The sequence below is a fragment of the Ornithodoros turicata genome, chromosome 7 (genome assembly GCF_037126465.1).
Source record: "Ornithodoros turicata isolate Travis chromosome 7, ASM3712646v1, whole genome shotgun sequence".
Lineage (NCBI taxonomy): Eukaryota > Metazoa > Arthropoda > Arachnida > Ixodida > Argasidae > Ornithodoros > Ornithodoros turicata.
In genome coordinates, this window is record NC_088207.1 from 58,527,139 (window position 1) to 58,548,666 (window position 21,528).

Here is a 21,528-nt window from a genome sequence, read left to right on the forward strand (position 1 = left end):
CTATAATATGCCTCTCTGAAGACCTTCCGTCACCTTATCAGCTGACGGGGCTTCAGTGGCAGTTCCTCCGGCACTTGGTGAAGCAGGAGAGGAAGCACTAGCTGCGGGTTGTGCGGCCGCAGGTGCAGCAAGGGCTTGGCCGGAAGACTGCGTCTGAGCCCGTTTGCCCAGAGTGTTGATCATCACGTCCATCACGTTTTCGTTCACTCGAAGGATTCGAATGAGGTCCGGGTGTTGGAAGAAGATACGGTTGTTGACCAAGGCCCTGTCCGTCATTAGGTAAACGAGGGTACGGTAATTCTTACGGGACCAGCATGCCCACAAGTTCTTGTTATGTCATGCCACAACATCATGGTCTGGAAAGGTTATCAGTGCCTTTGCCGGTGCACAAAGTAAATACTTTTTCATTTTAATCCAAATGTCATACATTTCAATCTCAAGTCACGCGCATTTTGAAGCCGAATACTTTTGGAGTCGATTTTTTGGTGCAACGCGATGTAATTACACTAATGACGGTTACTGACAGTTATTGGTTATTATATTATTAATTTATTATCCAACCCACTTGGTTATCCCAATACATTTCATTTGCACGTTACCACCATTCATTTATAACATTGAGCGTTCTTCGTGTTTTGTAGGCTTCCATTAATAGATCGTGTATAGGTTGGGTCCAGATGAATTTAGATAAGTGCAAAAATGCTCAATTAGTTAACTAGTTAGTTACACTGACACACACACACGAAAGGGCAGCACACCCTCCTCTTTGGCTACTTCCTTATCAGACCGATATATCATGAACCACGCTAAACTTCCGAGCTAACGTTCAAAATCCTATTCTAGGATGATAACTTAATGAAACTCGGGATGATAACACAAAACTCCTCTCTAAGTAATTTAGTTGGAACGGGAATATAAAAAGATGGGTAACGAGGGAAGTACAGACCAGAGCCTCTTCCGCATAATCTCCTCTTCTTCCGGCGACATTTGCACAGGCAGCAGAGCTCGTACTTGTCCGAGGTGACTCAGCACATTGACGATGTCGTTCTTGCTCTTATAACTGATCACATATGTGTTCTCTAAGGCACGCATCAACTGTTAGAAGAAGAAAAAAAAAATGCTACAGGCAATGCATGAAGCACCAATTTCCAGAGCCACTGCTCAACTTCATATAAAATGTTCACGAAGCTACTACACTGTAAACTCACTTGTCGTTTACAGCCTAACAACTTGCCGTAAACGCAGCTGCATATCGACAATTTGTTGTCACTCGAGTTACTTAAGATAAGATAGACGCTACCAAACCCTATTAGGCTGCGTCTCTGGGTCAGAGAACGTACACGAGTCTGATCAGTATCAGGCTCTTCTGAATGTCTAGAAGCGCATATCTTGCTTGACCAATAGCATAATTTGTATTCTCTCACTAGTCAAGGTTAAGCAAAAACTTATTCTAGAGATAAGATGACACAGACGCGGGCAAGCTGGTGGGTGAGACTCATGAAGAAAACATCTAAAATAAATTTTTAAATAACGATGCAGAATTGCAGCATTTATCTAATTCGAAGTGAAGCTTAAGAACTTGTCCAACAAGGATGACGACCACAAGGACGCCCTTTTGTGGGTCGGTTACACTGCTCCTCAGCCCCCAGAACACACTAAAACCTTAGTCAAATCCCTATCAAATCCCCCATCGAGAGAGAAGGCATGTACGGTACCTCAGCAACTGAGTCGTAGATTCGAAGCAGGAGCCGGAACATTTCGCGGATCACTTCTCTGTTCTCAATTTCTGTCTGTTCTGCCCACTTGACCAAAGTCAGCACCACCTTCTTCGTAAACACCTCTGAGAAATAAGAAAACAAAATAGAAATAAATGGATAAATAATGGATAAATAGAAATAAAATGGATGTAATAATAGAGTGTTGAGATATACATTTTACTCATACAGGCCATCTCAGCGATACAACTGCTCATCAATCATGTTGCAAAGATACTCGTCGGATAAAGCAGATTTGCATGCTTTTAAAGCAAACACGTAAAATATTCGTGTTACAACAACAACAACAATGACAGGTTACGACAGGAGACACACATGCCTACATGCTTCAAGGGCCTTCTTTGTGCTGTGTATTGGACATGGCATTCCAGCCCCCTACCACTGTGCTAGAGGGACGCTGGGTACATACTTCGCTCTGTCTGTTGTTGAAGCAAACACAGTGCTCTTTGGCTGACAGCATAAAACCGAAGGCCTCACTGGGATTGGTCATTCTGTCATGCCCTACATCCCTCTACTATGCTCCATGGAGGACAGCGGGACTTTGGCCCTGTCTCGCCCTTCAGGCCTCGCCCAATCAGTGGCAAAGGACAGCAATGACGTGCAGACACTATTTCTTGACACTGGTCTGCCAACACTAACCTGAAATGGCAACTGCCATCCTGTTTCATTTACTCGTACATTTTTGTTTACTTACACATACGGCCCTCTGTTTTAGGGTTAAAAAAAACAACGAAAACTAACTTGGCAATGTGCCATTTCAGCCATCAATACGGACACTGCCAAATGCTACACGATGCACATTCAGCATGAATGTTTCGTATCTTGTGTTGATCGAAAGTGCGAGAAGCACTCTTTTTTTCTATTTTCGACCCGAAAATCTGCTTTTCCACCCGATATTGTTCAATTTTACCCGGCATTACGGCTCCTGAAATAAAACCAGATTTTTAACCCCCCCGATTTCCAAAAGAACATAAAAGCCGAAAAAACAGGGCCCTACCCATACAGTAGCCGACTGATTTTACAGAAGTGATGGTAACCGGAACAAAAAGTGGGAATTTTACGGCAGTCTGAAAAATCTAAACAGTGACTGATATTCGAGAAGTTGAATACTCACACACCTCTACCAAACGTGTCTTACTCCTATAGCGAAGGTCACGGTTTCCCGTGGGAGTTCGAAGTATCGAACAAGTCCGAAAAATTGGCGCCCAGAAAATCAGTCGTCTACTGCATCCCTACACGTGCAAAGGACATGCTCTCGACTAACCTTCAGGTAAAGTGACATGTTCCTCTACTTCCTGTGCTGCTTCTTCCGTGGCCCGGACGAAGTTGACTATGGACATGAATTTGCTTCGAAGCGACTTCTTGGACTGTGCTCCATTTGTTTCTTCTCCAGATTCTTCTTCTTCAGATGTAATGGCTGCCTTCAGTCTCTGTATGAGGTCCGCGTGCATGCTGATCAAGGTCTCTCGCAGCTGCTCCCCACATGGACACTGATCGGCGTTTTCCTCCTCGAGGTTCTTGAAGCCCAAAATGGCTCGCATCTGGTGAAACGAAGTGAACACAATGTAAGATAGGGTGGCACCGCATCTGTTCAAACGGAGCGGACACGACGTAAGATAGGGTGGCACCCCATCTGTTCAAAGCGGACACGACGTAAGATAGGGTGGCACAGCATCTGTTCAAACGGAGCGGACACGACGTAAGATAGGGTGGAACCGCATCTGTTCAAACGGAGCGGACACGACGTAAGATAGGGTGGCACCGCATCTGTTCAAACGGAGCGGACACGACGTAAGATAGGGTGGCACAGCATCTGTTCAAACGGAGCGGACACGACGTAAGATAGGGTGGCACCGCATCTGTTCAAACGGAGCGGACACAGCGTAAGATAGGGTGGCACCGCATCTGTTCAAACGGAGCGGACACGACGTAAGATAGGGTGGCACCGCATCTGTTCAAACGGAGCGGACACGACGTAAGATAGGGTGGCACCGCATCTGTTCAAACGGAGCGGACACGACGTAAGATAGGGTGGCACCGCATCTGTTCAAACGAAGCGGACACAACGTAAGATAGGGTGGCACCGCATCTGGTCAAACGAAGTGGACACAAGATAGGGTGGCACGATCTTCGCCTTGCCTTTCTGTGTTGTAGTCGTTGTGTACTCTTTATAAACCACAAGGGTCGCTGTCAAGCTTTAGATTTGGAATACAATTGGTTCAACATGATGGAGGGGAACCAAACAGAGGGCTTGAGTTCTGAGAACTGTCACGTATATTAGCTCTCAGTATTAGCTGTCAATCTTAAAGGGGTTGAGAAACCACACGCAACTATTTCATACGTTGTAGTCCATGGATTCGACACACAACGTCCCACATTTGAATGTTTTTTTTTTAACAGTAGGGTTTTTAAAGATGCAATATTTTTCCAGCCACCGCCGACAGTGGCCCTGAACAGCAGGCATCAGCAGACAGACGGGAAGTAGCTGTGCACGCTTGCCCCAAGTATGCGAAGGTCACCATAATGAAGGCCATTCTCCGGTGGCCAGCTCCCTTTACAACTCCCTGCGTCGTCATGGAAACGGAAACGGATGCACTTTCTTTCTTTCAATATTTACAATATTATTCCTTCAAAAGCTCAGGGGTAGTTTCACAACCCCTTTAACTTCAGTTCTACGTTAATTGCGTGTACTATATGAATGTATTAAAATAAAATGATTGACTGATAACACTCACCTGTTCCCTTGGAGCACAACGGAACTCCCTAGTTTTCTTGGCTGCAACCGATGAGGGCAAGTCGGACTGCTTGATGTCAATGTACCGCCTCAATTGATCCTAAAGGCAACAAAAAAAGGAAAAAGAAATAATAATAATAATAATACTTAGAAAGAGTTGCAAAACTGAAATGGGTGGCCACTGAAGGTCACTGTCACACGTGCGATATTACACATTTTGAAAGGACCACTCTCACGCAATGCAGTCTTCGAGAGACTCACCGACTGGAGGTTGCAAACATAGTCGTCAGAGAAGGACACGATGGCTTCAACACGATGCCGCAGTTGCAGGTCGCACAAGTGGTGCAGGATGTAACACATCTGCAGTTTTACGCCCTCGGCTATGTTCATGTCGATCAGTCCTATTGGACGAGTGCCGTTCCCTTCAAGAGTGGAACGGGTGAGTAAGCATTCGACTACCATGTCACGGCTTTAAGACATTTGCGCTGGTCAGCAAGAACTATTGTCTTCTTGTAACAAGTACGAAAACAGATACGTATTCTAATGCATTTTTTGTGCTGAGCGCAAGTTTTTTTGGGCATTTTTAGCATAAAAATCTTTCAACAGTCAGAATCTTCGCTTCTTCGATACAGCCAATTTGTTCACCTCTGTGAAGCACGTCCAACCAACTAGCCCAGTTCACTTTTTTGTTTTTCACGTCGCTGTATCGATGTTCCTCGGTGTAGCTGCTTACCTCCGTCCGTTTGTGCATCAAATGTCTCGGGATCGAGCAAGCATAAAAGCCATCTAAGGTCGGTGTCATCCAGGAGGCCAACGAGCAGCATTTTGTCAGCCAACTTCAACAAAGGGCTGGAAGAAAAAGGCAACATCTTTTAATAATACGTAATTCACAAACGACAAGAATGTGGTACGTCCGAATCGCTTCATATTTCGAATAACTGAAGAGGATACTTCATCGCAGCACTATTCTAATGCCCTCCCACAACGGGTGTGTCACCTACACAAACAGGTTTTCATTGTTGCCACCTATGGGGTCTCTGTTGGGACGGCTGTCCTTCTTGACGGCATCGACCAAGGCCTCAATGACGAACAGTTTGAGTGCATCCACTGGAAAGTACGGTGTTCCCAACTCTTGGATTGATTCTAGGTCCTCCCTAAAAAAGGCAGGAAATACAATACAAATACAATGCTCGTGTATTGGCCGTTTCTATGTGACCGCAGGACTTAAAGTGAGACTCCGCACCAAAAACGTGTCGAGGTAGCAGTGAGACATCAATCCGTACTGTACGATATTTCAGCGAACACAATTTCTCATCCCCAAGTGGCACGGGTAATTAGAAAAGGAATATCTTCCTTCGAGTGATTAGGCGCTCCCTCCACGGGAAAAGCAGTCCAGAAACACTGGGCTTCACCTCACCAGTATTCCTCGTGTACGGCTATCCGTAGATTTTGCTTTTACACCCGGGGAATATTTTAGAATGAAATCGAGGAAGCAGATGACTGCACATCCATGTGGCACGAAGAAGTTGCAATGCGTGCGCCCGAAAAACAGCCGGTGGACCACACTAGACTACTGGTGATGCCACGCATGGTACAGGAGGTAGTAGAGGGAACCTTCCGAAGTTTCCGTTTCGTTTTGAGCTTCCCATCTCTTTTGGCAACTAACGAGTCCCCGACTGCCAAACCAACCTTATTTCTCATTTCGGAATAATGTATCAAATCTATTTACGCAGCCATTATAATAGTTTCAGATTGTCCCGGAGTCTCCCTTTAAAGAGTCACGACAGAAAGTAATCATGAAAGGAGCGTTTCCGTTAACTTCATTAGCGTTGTTGTCACATTGCCTGCAATGTCAGTGTAAGCAAGGGGCTATTCACACATACGTTTCTTTCTTCCTTTTTTTTTTTTTTTACGGATTCGTGAAACTCGGTACACACTCTAGTTTTCGCAGTTTTTGCGGACGTCAAGTTTGCTCCATAGATCCGTGACAGAAACGGACATCACTCGAATGGTGCACGGACGATAAAAATGTCAATTACAGTCGTTTTATAGGAAACAATTGCGCGAATAGAAATTAATTAAGTGGATGGCGGCGTTAATGTCAAGGAGTGTACCAGTTCGGAGCGACTACCCCACACGTGTCAGTTTTTTTGCTTGTCACCGTTTTGCTCGATTATCTTTGCGGACAAATCGCTGCTCGTGTCGGGCTGTTGCTTACCAGACGCACATTTAATCGCTTCTGTATCACGTCCTCTATGGTCGTGCTCGGAATAAAGTCACTCATTAGTAAATTACAGTAGTGATGTCTGTATGGTAACGCAACAACTATGTTCATGCCTGTGGGGTTAGTGGGGTTTTATAGCGAACAGTAACAAAGACACGGGTGGGCATCTGAACAGTGGGGCGTGCTATGCATGAACTTCTCAAACCTTCTTTCTGTGAAAGAGATTTCAGGCCGAATAGAGAGACACTCCAGTGTGGAGAAAGAGTGCGCTCTGAGTTTATCTTCGTAAAGTTCTCGGATCTCGGTTCCTAATGGCACGATGAACTCGTTCTGAGTAAGGCTCCTGGAAACAGAAAAAGGACAAAGTTACATTAGAAATCCAATCTTTCTAGGGAAACTATCCTCACGTTATTTGTCTAGACTCTCGATCCTTGGGCACTAAGCCAGTGGACTGTGGTCACACCAAAGCGGTAAACTATTGAAGGATTTTGAACATTTAAACTAGAGATGGGACGAATCCAGAATTCTCCGAATCCGAGGAAGATTCTGCGAATCCACGAATCTTATGAATCTTTTGAATTCTTTCTTAAAAAAAGAGCAAGTGCGCAAAGAGCGCTTTGGAGCAGAATTTGATATCTTTATTTAATGAAAAACGAATGAAATAATAGTTCACTTTCACGAGGAAACGTACCCATATACTTCTTAAATGTAATTTATTTAACGCGTTGTTCATCGACTACAGGAAATACATCAACTCTCGAGTCTGAATTCTTTCCATAAAACTAAGAAATAATCGAAGGCAAAACCACGTTACTTTTAAACTTGGAATGTAAGAGTTCCGGCCTGAACTCTTTCAGGCCAGACCAATGTAAACAAACAAACAAGAAAACATCCGCCGGCCAGTCACGCTTTTGGCTAACTCCAGAGGCGCCAATTTTAAAAAGAAACAAACAAACGTGGTTGGTGGTTTCAAAAGATTCAATTTGGCGTTTTGGGCACTAGGATTCAGATTCCCAAATCTCGAATCCCTGCCTAGGATTCGAGGATTCAAGGATTTGGTTGGCCCATCCCTAATTTAAACGAAACTGGTACATAAGATGCAAGGACAGGTGTTATAAGAAAGTGTCTTACATGGCATAAGCGTGCGACTCCAAATGAAGCGATATGAGCAGGTCCGTGAAGCCCGTGCGCAGAGGTCCTGACAGGTACTCGGATTGGATGGCATACATTAGTTGCTTCTCATCCACGTGAGAGCAGATCATGTGAGCTGCTCGATGATTGCCTTGGAAGCACAGGGCACCATACAGGGACAGCGTTTGAGCATGGAAGCTGCGCAGATAAGCTGAGCTCTTATAAACCAGTCTCGGAGCAGCCTTAAGGGCACAGTTAACATACTTGAGCAGTTTTTCGTGCTCGATGAGTTCCAGCACATCTATGCAGCGGTCTTCTTCAGGAATGTGCAGGGCCAACATGGACACTGGGTCCTCGCACAGCATACTCCAGCCACGAACCTCGGACAGCCTGAGTGCATGAGGCCTCAGGGAGATGTTGGGAACCCGAGCCCAGACGTATGGTTGGAGACATTGCACCTGCAGGTTTTTGTGCGGAAGGACGGGAATGAGCGATGGTCAAAGTAACTGTTCATCATTAGACCCCGAAGAATTTTTTTTCTTCTAAATTCAGGGGGGGGGGGTAAAAATTCGGGTGAAAAAACTTCCAGTATGCTAAATTCGGGGAGAAATTGGGCTCAGTTACTCGAACGAACTGTAGTGGTTTGGTACAAACGGTGATGTAACTGCATTTGCTGCCAAACAAGTTAGTGTGCATTCCTACACCTCAGTCTCAGTGAGGGCAATTTGCCGCGGAAAAATTGGGTTTCGCCCTAAAGAGGCAACCTTCAATTCGGGGTGCAAATTTGGGGAAAAATCGGGTTAAACCCTAAAACATGAGGCTCTAATTGTAAACAATAAAAGAAAGAATATCCCGCGTACCTTGAGCCTGGGTGGACACTGTGGTGCTAGATGCTTGTTTGTAGTTTGAAGTAACGCAGCCGAAAGAGGCAGCGTTGTTGGGGTGCGACCAAGCTCAAACTGAAGCACCTCTTTGCTGGTTGCTTCGAAGAACACTGCTGGGAAAAGCTTGGTACCAGGTTCCATCTGGAGAAAGCGAATCAAAGTTAGGATACGACAATGCTCGTCCAGGATTACGAAAGGTTCCGTACTGCTGCACACGGCTGGTGGGCGTAAACGGCCTAATAGATTGATAGAAGGTACCTTAAAGCGTTGTCTCGTGATATTTCCGTCTGCAGTAAATGTGAGGAAGCCTGTGGCAATGTCGATGTGGCATCCGACGTACATGCCTTGGTTGGTACTACGACCACTCTGGTCCCCTTGGCTTACTTCCGCAGCCAGCTGGCCAGCGCATACCATATAGCAGTTCTGGCGTTCGAGTCTGCAATAAAAACACCGGGAGTGGAACCAGGAACCTATCAGTCATCTTTTTCGACACTTCACAGATAGCGGATTATGGATATTGAACATTGAATCGAATAATATAAATATTTGAAATCCGTGTAGTTCAAATATACATATATTTATCCGAATATGTATAATTAAATACTCGCTAAGCAGATTCTATAGCATGGTTCAGTTACATTTTCATTGCTGTAGGTGTATCTGCAACATAACTGAAACTGTTGGTGACTCGTAATTGATTCGAAATACAAATCTTAAATAAAAACAAATAAGTTTACAATTCGCCGCAGTTGTTCTCCTTCTACTTGAGACACTATAACTCCTGGAGAGAGCCATGCTGATGCGGCATAACTGATAGCAACCAGAGTATAGCGTAACCAGAAATTAGGAGGGTCGGAATTGTGGTGTTGGCACTTTTTTTCCTGAGCTATTTGAATTTCGTTCTTTCCTACGTTGGTTGTCAGTGTTTTGAGGATCGCATGACACCTAAGGACTACCAACGTCAGTACTCGACGACAAATCACTCGTGGATACACGATGAACCCCTCTCCTTTTCCTGAGACTAGGGAGATGACACAAAACGGAAACACGCGTCGTCTCCATAGACTCTGAGTGTTTTTTTTTTTTTTCATAATGTAATCTAGTCACCAACTTGCTTGTTTCCTGGCCATGCTTTCGTAAGTATTCATGAATAGAGCCTGAAGTTTTAGGGTTTAACCCGGTTCTTCCCCAAATTTGCAACCTGAATTGCAGGTTGCCTCTTTAGGGTGATACCCGGCTTTTACCCGGCAAATCGCCCTCACTGAGACGTCTGTAGAAATATGCACTAACTTGTTTTGCAGCAAATGCAGTTACATCACTGTTTGTACCAAACCAGTACAGTTACTTTGAGTAACCGAGCCCGATTTCTCCCCGAATTTAGCGTACTGGAAGTTTTTTCACCCGAATTCGCACGAATTTAGAGGAGATCTTTATTTACCCAATTTTTACCCCCCGAATTTAGAAAAAAATATTTCCCGAAAACTTCAGGCTCTATTCACGAACCTTTTCCCTACGTGGACAAAGACACACACTGTCATTGTACTGCAACCAGGATGCCTTACACTTCGTGCACGAGTCCATCTTCGCTGAGGCCATGGTAGGCAACTTTACGAACTTTGTTGGTGTCGAAGCTCTTGTCGTAGAACCTGTACGATGTGGTCACCCAGCCACAGTACACGTGGCTAGGATCCTGGCCAGGAAGTACTCGGACACCGTAGAAGTACTCGTCCACCAGATCGAGGACCGTGGAGTCCAGGTGGTCTCCAGTCTCCTCGGCGGGCAGGGGCATGGGAACGTGGCTCGCTGACGGACGCCTGAAACTTCCGCCACGGGAAAGGGACGTGGATGTTGCTCCGGGGGCTGTGAGGGTTCCCGGTCTTTCCGGGACGCTAGGCGCTAGATTCTGGCTGCTGCCTGTAAAGGGCACGAATACGTGCTAGTACAGAATTTGAGCTAGATTCAGGAAAGAACGGGACAGCGATTGTCTTTGAGTTGCACTGCCCTCGTGAGGGCCCGTGAGTGTCGAGGGCGAATTATTTTAAAAGCGTCAACAAACTATAGCCCTCGCAAGAGTAGAGAATCTAGCGAACTGGTAAGGAAATGTTTAAGTGCCACTCCGGACTCCGAAAACAGGGTTTTATTTTATTTAGTTCACGAAAAGAAAGTGCCTCGAGGATTCTATACGCGAAATTTCGATCCTGCTTACGAACGCTCTGCATTTCTGTAAATTTTTGTGGATCTGCCGAGCCTCCACAAGTTTCAATGATGCAACGAGCGAGTGACGTAATCATGAGCCCACAAATTGCGACGATGTCACGTTCTGGAGAGGGCACTCGTCTCCTAGCAACGACCCCGGCGTCTGGGGAGGGCCACGTGGTGGAGAAGTCGTGTGTGGCTGATCAAAAGAGGGGGAAAATGGGAGAGATGTCTTCTCCCTCCTTTGTGTTTTCTCCAAGGTCGGAGCGGTGGGATGGTATGTCACGTGGGGCTCCACTAACGGAATGCAAAAAGTGAGCCGCCCCCGGAAGACGCGAAGGGCAACAACGTTGCCAGATGAGAGCCGGGCACTCCGTCAGAGTACAACATGACGTCACAGTTCTCAAAACTAAAAATGAATTTTCTCTCGCTTTCGCGTCACGTAGAGCCAAGATATTTAGCAGGAATGTAATGTGAGACAAGAAGGTTTCAGTAACATAGCTTTGGTAGGATTCTGAAGACACGAGATTTAGTCCATAGTGGCACTTTAAGGATGTGCATCATGACGAGAACCTCCCATATTTCAAACAGAGACTGTACGAGAGCCGCCGAGGCATTGTTTTCAAGTGCTGTGTACCTGAAGTGAGGCGGTGCATTGAAGGCGGGCGCACGGTGAGCGTTGGAGGTGAAAGTGCCTGTTGTGGCACTCTGCTGGGTGATGCCGTCCTCTGCACGGACGGTGGTGGCTCCTCCTCCTTCTCATCCTTCTTACCCCGAAAGAACCGGAACGGAGACTTGCCCCTGCGTTTCGCTTTGCCTAAAGTACACGCGTTCGAGTGAGCTCAAATAGGAGGATATGTTTGATGAAAGTGACAAAAAATACAGGGACGGACTACGAAGCTTGAAACGTGTTTCGGCATAACTCACACGCCCTCCAGGTCCTATCAAAAAGATAAGGTGCACATCGTATGTTTTCTGGCTGGTAAAAAATATTAAATTAATGAATTTTAAATTAACTAAATTAATACAAATAAATAATAAATTAATTATTTAATTAACTAAATTAAATAAATAAATATCATTTTATACCACTGAAAAAACTGATAGCAGTGTGAGAATGCATGGAACAAGATGTGAGAGAGTATACGTGTTGTGTCAGTGTTGTCCAAACGAGGTCTTTGTATGTTGACGAGAGAGCAATGTCAGCCTAGGGTAATGGTAGCACACCTGATTGGCAATCACAGAGGTATGATATGGGTTCAATTTCAGCCAAAGGCAGTCGCTGACTTTTAGTGAAATGATGTCCTTGAGTAACAATAAATTTTCCACATCACTGAGCTAAACGGGTGCCTCATATCTAGGGCTGGAAGCAGTTTTTTTGCTGCGTCCCCATAAAAATTCAACATTCATCAAAACTCAACCCATTTCTTACAGTATCTCAGGCTGTGGACGAGGCCATAGAACTGTAGTCGCCATCTCGCTCCCAATGCAAAGTTACTATTCCAAAGCATCGGATATAGTGAAAACATGGTTCAGTGATATGTAGTCTGAAATATGCGACTGTATATCGGAAATGTGTTTCCTGTGTCCAGAGACATTCTGCATAGCAATAGCAGGAGCTCAAAAGAATATTCATGTAGTTTTTGTTAAAATTAATATATACTCCTTCACATGTTGTAGTAATGTAGATATATCTACAAACAGGGGGTGCTCTATTTTTACATGCTACGACAAAGATTATGTGAACGAAACAACAGGAAAGGAAAGGAAGACACCATGCACGTATTCTGGTTATGGGCAGAGTTACCTTCAGGCTCTGGCGTGACTGCCTTACTGGAGCGTCCATTTCGAGAAACCCTGTGCAAAGCCTCCTCACTTGAGGCAGCCCTCAGACGATTTGGATCCGGTCGTCCGTCGGGAACCTTAAGAACACAAGCAACGAAGTAATTGCTGGGATCTCAAACAGTGGAAGAGTGGGTTTGCCGTCTGACACACACAGCTTGCACTGACATGGTCTTCAATTGTCTCAAGACAAGACACTTCAACTCTCACAGAGCTGCTGACATCTGGAAACACGACAAGACATAGCAGGCTGCACATGCCACAGGGTAGGGCTGCGAATCATTCTGACCACCTGGGATCTTAACCGTGCGGCGAAAATCTCCAATACGACATAATAAACGGGTCAAATCAAATGCACAAAGAAAGACGCTTTTCAGGTTTGGCTCCGTGCAGGGCTGTGTGCATATCACCCGTGATGCTATAACCAATAGTCCAGCTCTTGATCCTGCAATCTTCGTGATAAAGTACACTCTTAGAAATGAACTTCACCCCATAGCACGTTCCTAGCCAACCATCATCTCGAATGATATCGTTATCTGCCCCGATTTGTTGAAAACGGGAGCCATACGCCTTTTTTTGTGACAATTATGAATAGCATAAGTGTCACGGAAAGGGCGTACGCCTCCCGTTTTCAACAAAGGAGGGCAGATAGCAATATCGTTCGAGATGATGGTTGGCTAGGAGCGTGCTATGCGGTGAACTTCATTTTTAAGAGTGTAGGATAGAGCACGATGAGTGCAGCATCAAGTGCTCGACTATTGGTTGAGGGCGCGTGACATTCATCTCAGTTTTTCACGCCTTCTTCACGTAACGACCAATGACAGGCGAGACACAAGGCAATCGGGGTCTATTACTTTGGCGAGAATAGGAAAGCTGTTGCCTGTCACGTGACAGCGATTGCGATTATGACAAATGATGGCTGGGAACCTCCAGCATGTTCAACCATTCACAACTACCGCTTTTAAGAAACTCGCTCGAGCTACTGGGTTGTGGTTCAATATGGATGTGCAACGGAGATGCGTACGTTTTGCTGGTGTTCGGAGAATTTGATGCAAGGCGTTAAGTACTCCGTACCGACGTTCTAGATAGAGTAGGTTCCTACGTTGCTCCGTACGTATTCCCATGCTGCGCATTGGCCTTCTCCAACTGGCAGTCAAGATGTTTACACGCTGTGCAACGCATCCTTCGGTGTGCATGTCATTGGACCATCCCGACACCGGTACCTTGTTCGTGCACGGCATTCGAACATCGCAACCAAACGAGGACCGGCGATCACAAAACGAAGCCACGCACAAGAACGGCGAAACGAAACCAACTCCGGCTGATGATGATGACGATTTGGCGTATCGGAAGCAGTACACAGTTCTGTTTGCGAGTCCCAGCCGTCCCAGTCAAACTCCAAATAAACTTCAGCAAAATACGCTACATGCAGTCAACTCTCTTTTCTTCCACCAGTGTCTCAGTATGGTAGGCTAGTTGGTTTGGCTAGTTCGTAGGTTCGTAATTTCCATGGTAGTTTCGAAGTGCCGATAGCGATTGCAGCACGCGCCACTGTTACGTCGTCTGTATCTGCATCGTGGAAGTTTTATTCATGCGCCTATGGTGTTCTTGTGGAACTCTCAAATTTCAGCCATCTATTGCGTACATTTCGCCTGTGGAAGCTCGTTACCAAGAGCGGATCCGGCAACGCGGGTCCTGTTCCTGCCGGACTGGCGAGAAGCTGTCGAGAAATCGCGTGTGGACGCACCGCTGCCGTGCGTTCCCGTCGGGAAAACGCTGCATGAGTTTTGTGTGTAAGGCTCGTGAATTCGGGGAAATCATGAATAATCGAAGATATATTCGATATATTCGAAAGTCACGAATACAAGATCGTCGAATCGAATACAAATACTGAAAATATTCGATCCGCTTTCGAAATGCCGAATATTCGCACAGCCCTAGTTCTGTCGGACCAGTCCAAAAGAAAGCATCTGTCTGGGATTCCGTCACGAAGTGGTACACAAACAACCTAAGGCCGACAGAAGTGAAAGAGCGCAGACAACAGCTGGTGCATACTGAGGGCTGGAGTCCGTATCTCTGGTTGCAGCCCTCAACGTAAGGTCCACTGTCAATAACTGAGGCCACGTTTGCCAGCAGGGTTGTCATACACCGTCAATATTGTTAATAACACGGAAGGATTACGTACCTGGAGGGTGTTCGCAGTGTCGAAGGACTGTGTTTTGGTGAGGGTTCCCGTACGCATGGATCTCCTTCTCTGGGGGGTTGACATGGGTTCTAGGTGGTGCATACCGGAGTCATCTACCTCAGTCGCGTCCTCAGAATAGCCTCGCTGAAGATCTAACATACACACACACTCTCATTTCTCACGATGTGATATTACACGTGTAGAACATTACGCATACGCAGGGCCGGCGAGAGCTTGGGGCAGCCGGGGATGGCGTCGAGGGCCCCGGGCCAATTCAGGGGCCAATCATATAAACTGGGACAATCACTGGGACTATGACTACGTCGAGATGGGAGGAGGGGGTCCGGGGCATGACACATCCCCGGAGCTCGTAATTTATCTCGCCCCCCCCCCCCCTAGCGCGTACACACATCTGTAAGCAAGCAGTATCTTAAGCATCATTTTATCAAGTCTTCTATGAGCTGCCATAACTCGAGTCACAGAGAAGTCATTAATCAACGAGGATTACCTTTTACCGAACGTATTTAGGTACTTCATCCTATAAAAGCGTGGGCGCACAAAACAGTGTGTCGTGCATTTTATATGGATTTTACCCACCCAGCTAGCCTGCATTTATGCCATTTTATCAGTAGATAGGGAAAGTTTCAATAGCTAGTGGCCTATATAGCCAGTATGCAGCCGACACGTAGCCAGTATGTAGCTCAATCGTAGTTTTTTTTATCTTTTTTTTTTCAGGTGTGCCCTTCCAGTCATTATTATATTGCAGAGTAAAGATTTCTTACCTTTCACATCGGACATGCTGAACCCACTCCGCAACATGTGGTGTTCCAAGTTGGCTACGTGTATAAAAGAAGAACGCGATGAGTTCTATTGCTAGGCGAAATGTTGAGCGAGAATATTCTACCTGGATGTCTGATGTTTTCCTTTTCGGCCATGGCTCTTCTTTGGCGTCGCCGAATTTCTTCCCATTTGTGCTCCTTTTCTAATTCACTGCGAGAGGACGTATTGTGCGTATCAAAGAGACGTTGCTTTATACCAAACTTTTATGAACTGTCACAGTTCTCAGCATTGTCTGTGCCTTGTTTTACTCTTTGAGTACTGTTCAGACTTACGCTTCACTTTTTCAACATAAATCATTTCGTTTACTTTGCATTGGACACATACAAACAAACATGAAATAAAAAAATAAAAAACGGATGTCTTACTCTATCAGTGCATCCTGGCAGGTAACTGGAAGACTAAGCCTAAGGAACTCGTAATTGACCTTCTCTACCGACTCGAACAACTTGTGTATTATCTTCAGTGCTGGCGGACAGTTACCTCTGTTGGAAAGAAAGGGCATTTAGACTCGAGGAAATTGTGTCACATTAAAAAGATCGTAATCAAATGAAGCTACGATTCTTACCCTGCAGGTATCCGATTAACTTCTACGTTTGGAGAGAAGGCATCGTCCACGTTCACAAAGACAGGTTCGTCCTTGTTGTACCAGAATGTCATATTGCGGTTCATGTTACTGAAATCGAGGGAATCTATTCTTGAACTTCATAGCTTATTGTCGAGTGGCTATGCAGCAGTGACCATCCGGGCAGTTCACAGTCGGGATGGGTATTTAGGTCACAGCTATTTAGGTAAGATTATGCGTTGATTCATTGATTATCTTACACTTACACACAGAAAGGCTGGTAACCCTCCTGCAGACCGCACGTAGTGAAGTACTTCAGTTGGTTAACGTCGTGTCCAAAGACCAGTTTCGCTTTCTGCCCAATACCCAGGGTGTATGCAGGAGCGTAGGAAGCTACAAAATTAACGCCAGGTTGAAAATCCATATTTGTCTAAATTTACATCCCTATAGATTGGCAGGAACGTTACTGACCACCATCTCCAATTGGAATGTCCGAAAATGCTGCCTCGCCTCCCAGGGCATCGAGTAAGAGTTCGCCGTTCAAAGAAAAACCTACGATACAGAAGGTCAGTAAAATAAGTTTGTCACAGTATGTTACAACTATTGAAAGTGCAGCAATCAATAGCAATCAATCAATAGCAGCGATCAACACAGCAAGAGCAGCAATAAATAGCAAAGTAGCGTAACAATAATTCTGTCCCCTGTCCTTATTCTTGCGAACAGGTATGTTCATTATATATTGTATGTGGGTGCCCATCCTTCCTCTAGGTCATAACCGCTGTCGTTGTTCTTGTTGGTGTGCAAAAGCAAGAGTAGCCATCTATGATGTTCCAAACACTAGATTCGTCAGGTTGATGCACCATTGTTGCACCATTCCATGCTTACTCTGCTACAGTGTAGCAACGTCGTCCCTGGCGGCCTATAAAGATTGCTGTATTTTGAGCTGGTACTTAACGAAATTAACAAAAACGTTATTAGGAACTCTACAGCGCATGTAGTGCATCTTTGAGAAATTTAATGAGAATTTCGGTGTATGGGTAATTAACAACTCACCTTAATGCAGTGTTTTAACAAAATAAAGTTTACAGAATATTCTGTATTTTACTTTGCTCCAGCTTTTATTTAGCGTATTATACAAATAACTTTCCCGCCTATTGTATGTATAACTTACTTATACAAATGTTTGTTTGTATGAATTATGTCACGTAATTAATTAAATTATTAGTCTAAACTCTAGTCTTCAACTGGACCTCCCAGATACCGTAGCCTGTACTCGCTAAGCTAACTGAAATAAATAAAATAAATAAAAATAATAATTTCGGTCGAACAAAGGAAACTAAAACTGCAATTTTACTACTTTTTAAGTATAAATCTTAGAAGTTGTCAGTATCAGCAAAAATATAAAACACTGACGCTTTCCTTTAATGGTTACAAGCTTTCATGCAGTGGATTGCATTTCGTCAGGTACAAAATAAACAGCATTGGAGTTACAAATATATATACACTCGGATGGCACACGTGAACATACGAAAACGGAGAGGGTAAAGGACATAAATTACCAGAAGGATGACAAATACCACGTGGCTGGAAAAGGGTGGTCGCAAACCCTCGGGCACAGTAGAGGGAATAATGGAAGGAATGCAGAAACCGGACATGATTCAAAGAAAAAGAGTTTGCGACCACCCTTTTCCAGCCACGTGGTACTTGTCATCCCTCTGGTAATTTATGTCCTTTACCCTCTCCCTTTTCGTATGTTCACGTGTGCCATCCGAGTGTATATATATTTGTAACTCCAATGCTGTTGTTTTTGTACCTGACGAAATGCAATCCACTGCATGAAAGCTTGTAACCATTAAAGGAAAGCTTCAGTGTTTTATATTTTTGCTGTTACTTCTTCCAAGTGGACCTTGACCCAACCCTCTTCAAGTTGTCAGTATCAGTGATTGCACAGGCCCTTGAAAGCAGTACATTCCCACATGAGTAGGAATACTGGAGTAGAACACAGTCATGGGATATTAAGCCCAGCAAGTCACCGAAAAAATAAATATACTAACTGATCGTTTTGTCGTGAAGGTCCAACATGCATCCCACGACGTCTCCAATTTGCCATTGTTTACCGTAAGGTTCCGAACCGCCAGCGTGGTTCTTGATAGCCTAGGTAACACGGATACGGAATAGAATGTGAACCGTAGCATTCATGAGAGAAACCTATTGAGTGGCAGCTATGAATATTTGCAGAAAACTCTCCCGACGAAAGAAACAAAAGAAAAAAGTCGAGTGCGGGGGTATCAGAAACGAACGCTGAGAGAGAGAAAAAAAATTGAAAGACGATTAATGTAATTAATGCGGCGGAAATTCGTTAGCATTAGTCGTATTCTCTTATGTATTTTTTTTTTTGAGTTTGCAGCCGACCCACCACCCACCCACTACAACTATCCAGCACTATCCACCTCTATCCACCCCCAACTATCACTAACTACACAGCCATAACAGCGGCGCAATGCTTCTTCCTGCCCGGCGAGTTGCCCCTTCGCCGCGCTGCCGGAGAGAGAGAGAGAGAGAGATGTCTTCCCTCTACCATTGCGCATGCGCAGCACACGAGTATGGGAGGAGGAAGGGAGGAGAGAGGCTTTCTCCGAAGCTTCACACGTCCGACAGACAGGTCACAGATTTTTCAACTTGGGGATCTAATGCTCACACATTAAAAGCAAATTAGAGAGTAATTCCAGATTGCAATGACCCCTTACCCCGCACCCCAGCACTGAAAACACTTCAACTGAGATGGAAAAAAAAAAAAAGTGAAATTGTATCCCCAGCACTGCAAATAATCCTTAAACTTCACATAAACTTCAGGGCAGTCTCGAAAGGAACTAATGGTTCTCGCGATAAAGCTACTTCCCAAAATGATCAAAATTACTCCTTTTTTTCTTAAAGCGTATGAGAAAACAATTCCTAAAGGAACTCCTGCGTGGGGTCAACACGTGGAAAATTCAAGATAACAGGAGGTATTGGGGAAAAGCTACAAGTCGGTGCATAAGGTATGTCATTCCAGCTGTAGAATAGTGCATACGAGAGGAACCACACGCCCTTAGGCTTACCAGATAGCCGTCGAACGCCCAGGAGTTCTCGTCTCCTCCTAGCTCGCACGCGGGGAGGAAATTGACGCTGGCCCATCCGACCTTCATCGCTCCCGGCGTCATCACCTCGAATTCGAAGTACCTGCAAATTATTCGTTGTTGTGTGTTGCCGTAGAGCTCAAAACGTAATGCATCTACATCTTGGGCTTACCATTTGCCGCTGGTCACAGCGTAGGTCTTCTCTGCACGGTAGGTTCGTTGGTCGTACTTGACAGAGGTCTTTTTACTTTGCATTCCTGAATGTCAGCATTAGTGAGAAAATACACTCATTTTGTTTTGAATAATAATAATGGTTAACTCAGATGTAAATCTATGCAAAATTATTTTATTTGATCATATCGTTGCGGTTTGCAGGGGCCATAACTCGCATTCGCAAATAACGAACGTTATCGTTATTATTTTGGCGCGTTCCCAGTGTCACGTGACGGGACGTGAAATCCATTTTGGTTCGCCAGGATTTCTGGCAAACGTTGTGATTGGCCTTCGCGCGAGAGCTCGTGGCGAATGACGAGGGAAATGATGGATTTATCGCTTGCTACGAGATATTGACAATACAAAACAATTCTGCCTGTAAAGCGTGCTTTGCCTGCGACGCACTACAGGTATGTTGTGGAGCCAACTTTACAAAATGCGCACCGTTTGCGCATTCTGCAATGGTTTACTGTACCGATTTCCGGCCGAGTAATACATGACAATACATGACACGAGCAATAAGGCCTTCTTACCTTCGAGGCTCTCACTTGTTGGAGGCTCAAGCACGTACCCATAGGCAAGAAGGGTTCGAACCATTTGAATTGCAGTGTCTCTGAAGAAAAGAAACGACGAAACGTTTATTAGAAAAATATCATGATTATGCTTTTTAGAAGCTAGCGACCTCTCATGGGACCGAGAGAAAGCATTACGTCACGGTTGCGTAACCGTTTAAAGGGACGGTCTCATCCGCAAACTCATCTATGAAACAGATATCACTATGTTCGGCATCGGCCGAGAACCTACTTGGCTAATTTTCTCGTCCGAAAAGTGCTCAGATAATAATAATAAAAAAAAACGCATTTTAAAGATCCGCAGCTGCAGAGGCTCCAGCGGCAACGACATCAACGTGACGTCATTCCCTAGCAGGGGGAGTGAGAGGGCGGCGCTCAGAGGAGAAAGGCGCTGTCCAGACGCCCGTGGCATCTGTTTTTTTTTTTTTCGGGGCCGTGCTTTGATTGGTGGTGTACGGAATGTGCTTTTTCGCTTTTTTTCCAGAAAGAAGGAATTCCGGCATACTCTCAACATCCGGCATCTGCTTTTGTCATGTATTCCATCGAATAACAGTCAAACTACGCCACTATTTTTCCGTCGGGATTTTCGCTACCGTGGTCAGTGGTCCACAAGGACTAAAATGACACCATATAAGTAGTTTCGGCATCGACTGGAAAGGATGCGATCGTCCCTTTAATGAAACGTGTGCTACCTGTTGGCTTTCTTGATTACGTCATCTACGCTCTTGTAAGGCACCAAGTGTGGGCTACGTCTGGTTGACTGGTCCTAAAATAACGTGAAAGTATAGGAATTACTAGCAATATGAATCAGCAAAAAGATTATAATACGGCGCATATGAGACTGCAATGAAGTATATAATCCCTTAGTAACAACCGAAATTCGCGAGATATCCGCACCTCGACGAGTCCATATGTCCATCCCTGTTGAATGCGCTCCTTGGCCCAGACGTTGTGCGTGTTCTCAGAGAGGAGGTCGACCAGTTCCTCCATCTTAGGAGTCAGAGCGATGGCCGTCAGGTCGAGAGGCGCTGGTTTGTAACCGTTGGATTGCAGGTAAGGACTGATAAAGAAAGATGTCGATTAGATTACTACGAAATATCGCATTGTATACGGCGGTAAAGATAGACGGCTGCAATCAGCGTCAAAGTTCTCTCGTGAACGAAAAGAGCCTGGAAAGTACAATAAATACAGATGGGCAGAATAAAGTGCGACAGAGGAAGATGTCAAACATGTCTACGTGTCTACTGGGTTCAT

The 21,528-nt window shown here is 45.1% G+C and overlaps 1 protein-coding gene across 2 annotated transcripts in view; it reads right to left on the minus strand.

Moving 5' to 3' along the window:
* The window catches only part of LOC135401737 (ryanodine receptor-like), a 118,036-nt gene that overhangs the window by 42,816 nt on the left and 53,692 nt on the right, over positions 1-21,528 (minus strand). For both annotated transcript variants that reach the window (XM_064634295.1, XM_064634294.1), the window contains exons 26-54: positions 21,172-21,334; positions 20,967-21,040; positions 20,236-20,315; positions 19,662-19,746; positions 19,472-19,592; positions 18,428-18,527; positions 16,845-16,925; positions 16,640-16,766; positions 16,377-16,484; positions 16,177-16,293; positions 15,876-15,961; positions 15,754-15,807; positions 14,972-15,123; positions 12,752-12,866; positions 11,582-11,761; positions 10,311-10,662; positions 9,007-9,184; positions 8,725-8,889; positions 8,129-8,322; positions 7,865-8,062; positions 6,939-7,076; positions 5,511-5,663; positions 5,243-5,358; positions 4,771-4,931; positions 4,511-4,609; positions 3,040-3,316; positions 1,716-1,840; positions 947-1,095; positions 34-265 (exon numbers count right to left, since the gene is read on the minus strand). In XM_064634295.1, the coding sequence (XP_064490365.1) occupies positions 34-265; positions 947-1,095; positions 1,716-1,840; positions 3,040-3,316; positions 4,511-4,609; positions 4,771-4,931; positions 5,243-5,358; positions 5,511-5,663; positions 6,939-7,076; positions 7,865-8,062; positions 8,129-8,322; positions 8,725-8,889; positions 9,007-9,184; positions 10,311-10,662; positions 11,582-11,761; positions 12,752-12,866; positions 14,972-15,123; positions 15,754-15,807; positions 15,876-15,961; positions 16,177-16,293; positions 16,377-16,484; positions 16,640-16,766; positions 16,845-16,925; positions 18,428-18,527; positions 19,472-19,592; positions 19,662-19,746; positions 20,236-20,315; positions 20,967-21,040; positions 21,172-21,334 (4,180 nt within the window). The remainder of the gene's footprint in view (positions 1-33; positions 266-946; positions 1,096-1,715; positions 1,841-3,039; positions 3,317-4,510; positions 4,610-4,770; positions 4,932-5,242; positions 5,359-5,510; positions 5,664-6,938; positions 7,077-7,864; positions 8,063-8,128; positions 8,323-8,724; positions 8,890-9,006; positions 9,185-10,310; positions 10,663-11,581; positions 11,762-12,751; positions 12,867-14,971; positions 15,124-15,753; positions 15,808-15,875; positions 15,962-16,176; positions 16,294-16,376; positions 16,485-16,639; positions 16,767-16,844; positions 16,926-18,427; positions 18,528-19,471; positions 19,593-19,661; positions 19,747-20,235; positions 20,316-20,966; positions 21,041-21,171; positions 21,335-21,528) is intronic.